Source organism: Primulina huaijiensis, chromosome 10, assembly GCF_012295235.1.
Source record: "Primulina huaijiensis isolate GDHJ02 chromosome 10, ASM1229523v2, whole genome shotgun sequence".
Lineage (NCBI taxonomy): Eukaryota > Viridiplantae > Streptophyta > Magnoliopsida > Lamiales > Gesneriaceae > Primulina > Primulina huaijiensis.
In genome coordinates, this window is record NC_133315.1 from 978,208 (window position 1) to 982,161 (window position 3,954).

A 3,954-nucleotide genomic window follows, 5' to 3' on the forward strand; every position below is an offset into this window, starting at 1 on the left:
CAATAGATGAGTCTTGTCTCATCGGTACTCACATAAACGTGTACGTCAATATATATATATATATATTGAAGATGTCTATTAAAAAAATTAATTTTTCAGATAACCGGAGCATTATTATTTATATAGCACCCCTGCATTATAAGGTTAATTAATCATTCCTTGCTACCAAAAGAAACGCCAAAAGCCATCAGGGAATGCTCACCTTCCAAAATGGACCAAAGCATAATTTACTTAAAATTGGGGGGTCTCTTTTTGAAATAAAAGCCCTTAATTGCAAATAGCTACCTTTTGTTGTTTATGTTGGGGACACCACGAGGGAGACTATAAAGATTCCAAGATTTGTGCACCTATTTTCTTGAATGAGCGGCCTTGGCTTTTCCTCTATCACAACTCTTTGAATTCCCTCTTTTGTTCTCCTCTTCAAACAAATTTCCCCCCGATTCCGCTTCTTATATATTATCGTAAATCTGCGGTTCCGGTTATTCAGGTACTCTCGACACTTATGCAATGACGATAGAGTGCATGATCGAGAATAAATTTACACACATAGGCGGAGACCAGCAGGGAGAGTCACTCGTTTTCGACGCATCATTGCTACAACACCAGTCCAACATACCATCACAGTTTGTATGGCCCGATCACGAGAAGCCTAGCGCGAATCCCCCGGAGCTCAATGTTCCCCTCGTCGACTTCGGTGGCTTCCTCTCCGGTGACCCTATCGCCTCTACTAAAGCATCCGAGCTCGTGGGAGAGGCGTGCCGAAAGCACGGCTTCTTCCTAGTGGTGAATCATGGAGTTAACCCTAAACTTATATCGGATGCTCACCGTTACATGGATTGTTTCTTTGAGCAACCGCTTCATGAGAAGCAAAGGGCTCAAAGGAAACTCGGCGAGCATTGTGGTTATGCCAGTAGCTTCACGGGGAGATTTTCGTCGAAGCTACCGTGGAAAGAAACGCTCTCGTTTCACTATTCCGCGGAGAAGGAGTCATCGCACGTTGTGGAAGAGTACTTTCAAGGGACATTAGGCGACGATTTCCTACACTTAGGGTGAGTCCAAATGTTCCCATTTTTTAAGTTCTTGAATTTTCTTAAAGACAGGAAATGATTTGATACATGTCACCAGCATCGATCAATAATTGTTCTCTCACAATAATTAGTAAGACCATTCAATATATGCTCCCACTTTTTCGTTCATGTACCTACCACTTTTTAAAGTATCCTATCAAAATTCTCAATCATTAAGGTGTTGAACAAATAATTATTGCAGGGAAGTATACCAAGACTATTGTAATGCCATGAGCACACTATCTCTAGGGATCATGGAACTCCTGGGGATGAGCCTCGGGGTGAGCCCGAACCATTTCAAAGAATTCTTCGAAGAAAACGAATCGATAATGAGATTAAACTACTATCCACCGTGTCAAAAACCAGATCAGACACTTGGAACGGGACCTCACTGTGACCCTACATCACTAACCATTCTTCACCAAGACAAAGTGAGTGGACTACAAGTGTTCGTCGACGAAGAATGGCAATCGATTACTCCGAATTTCGATGCTTTCGTCGTCAACATAGGCGACACTTTCATGGTATATAACTAAGATCATTCATTCTAAATTTCTTTTGACTCATCTTTAGACCAGCTTACTATGTACAATGTACTAGTTATACATATGACCGAATGTGATACGTGAGTATATATGTTATAAGTTAAATGGATTGTTTACCTAATTAAAAAGAATTGTGTGATTGTTTTTTTGGACAGGCACTTACAAATGGGAGGTACAAAAGTTGCTTGCACAGGGCAGTGGTGAACAACAAATGTACTAGGAAATCTCTAGCTTTTTTCCTTTGTCCTAAGAAGGATAAGGTGGTGTGCCCACCACCTCAATTGGTGGACTCAAATTATCCTAGAATATATCCTGATTTCAGATGGCCAAAACTCCTCGAGTTTACGCAGAAACATTACCGAGCTGACATGAACACGCTCAACACTTTTTCCGTTTGGATCCGACAACAAGAACAACTAAAGAATTAAAGACGATTCGATATTGATTACTTCTTAAAACCCTTAGTAATTAGGGTTTCTTGATCAATATATCGAATGTTAAAAGTTCGATTTTCAATTAGGGGAACTTGTTTTGGTCGCGGGTGTCACTCATCTACAGGCATGAAATAATATTTGGAATCAAAAAATATATATATATTGAGTGATTGAATTAAGATATATTTATATATAAATTAAGCTATGCTTTGTGGTGTTAGGGTAAGTGGATGTATAGTTGAAGAAGTGGGATTTGTTTTCAAGTTTTAGTTGAAATAGAGAATCATGAATTGTTGATAGTGGAATAAGAATAAAATGATTTGAGGGCAATTTTGTAATTTCAGATTTTGTGGTTTGATAGTATATATGATTTTAAATATCTTTGCATATGGTTAATTATAATATTTGTTTTATATATGTCAAATGAAACTTTATAAGTTCATGGTAAGAAGTTCCTTTGTACCCCTGATATCGATTGTGATTCAAAATTGGACAAGTTAATTGATTAAAAAAATCATTTTCGAAAATACAAATCAAGTTTTGACAGTTGACTTTGGCATTCATAAAATGGGAATGTTCCAAGTCTGAAATAAGGTGGGTCAAACCGAAAATGCTCTAAACTTCATGGACCAAAAGTAAAATGTAAATTGGGGTCAAATGGAAATTTAAAGACTTTTGAAAAATACAGGAGATAAAACATGACCCACAAAATGAATCTATTACGAATTGACAGAGCTTTCAGTAAATTGGATTTTATTGGAAGTGCTGTTTTTTATTTTATATTATATGTCATGAAACTATAAAACTATATAATATAATATTATTTATAAAGAGTAAATTTTTATAATACCATCTGTACAATTGTTATCTAGAATATATATTGAATTTTGGAAGTTTATTGGAAATATAAAATACCAAAGCGACACGACATTGTCCTTTTGTTTGTCCTTTTTGTGCTGCGAAATTCTTCCTACGATATTATCATATCAGACATACATACATATAACTACAAATAATATTTTTGGAAACGTCGCCCCACGCTCCTGTCGCTATTCTNCTTATATTGGTTGGATAAATTATATAGGAATTGTATATATAGACTTAGACAATCCTCTTCTTTGAGCTAACATTTGAAGTTAAGTTAGGTTCAAGTCTTAATCATAACATGGTATCAGAGACAATTCTCGATCATGGCCAAAGACCACCGTTATGTGTTGGACTGATCATAGTTGAGTCACTCGTTCTGACGATAGATGGATAACTTGTAAATTTCACGCTCTAGATGTTCATTCTTGGACGTGAGGAGGTATGTTAGTTGTCTCACATCGATTGAATAAAATCTGTGTGAGTTACATATATAGAATTGGACAATCATCTCCTCTTGTCACAAATCTTTTGGATAAAATCTCCGAGATTTGCATATATGAACTTGAAAATTTCTTCCATTTTGAGTTAGTTTTTGTGGTTGAGTTAAATTCAAGTCTTACTCTTAACAAAAATAATGAAATTATTTTTTAAAAAAAACATAAAAAGTTTCACCATTGAGGCTTTTGCTACACACATAAGAATATATGTATATTTGAAAAGGTATGGCTAAAATTAACCAAACTTGAACTACTAAAAAAGGGACAAATAAATTAAATAATAATTTTCTAATTTCTATCATTCTTATACGTATATAATAAAAATTAAACAGAAAATAAAATATTTATATATCATACCCAAATCACGTACATACGTATACAAATTAGTGACTCTTGATATGCGTTGTGTACTATAATATTTTTATAATTAATTTAATTCATATTTAAATATCATAATTATAAAAAATTAATAATGTGTCGTACTCAACTTGAATGTTGTGTCCAAATAAGATATATATACTTGAGAAGAAGGAAAAAAACAGAG

At 34.8% G+C, this 3,954-nt stretch overlaps 1 protein-coding gene across 1 annotated transcript; it reads left to right on the forward strand.

Annotated features, from left to right (window-relative positions):
- Positions 1–337: 337 nt before the first annotated feature.
- LOC140986650 (gibberellin 20 oxidase 1-D-like) lies at positions 338–2,461 on the forward strand. Its single transcript, XM_073454956.1, has 3 exons — positions 338–1,049; positions 1,270–1,591; positions 1,768–2,461. The coding sequence occupies exons 1-3, from the start codon at positions 508–510 to the stop codon at positions 2,038–2,040; spliced, it is 1,137 nt and encodes a 378-aa protein (XP_073311057.1). The 5' UTR covers positions 338–507; the 3' UTR covers positions 2,041–2,461.
- The last annotated feature ends 1,493 nt before the right edge of the window (positions 2,462–3,954 follow it).

Coding starts and splice junctions, on each gene's coding strand:
- LOC140986650 (XM_073454956.1), top strand. CDS start 508: ATGACGATAGAGTGCATGATCGAGAATAAATTTACACACATAGGCGGA. Junction 1,050..1,269: donor GACGATTTCCTACACTTAGG/GTGAGTCCAAAT, acceptor TAATTATTGCAG/GGAAGTATACCAAGACTATT. Junction 1,592..1,767: donor ACATAGGCGACACTTTCATG/GTATATAACTAA, acceptor TTTTTTGGACAG/GCACTTACAAATGGGAGGTA.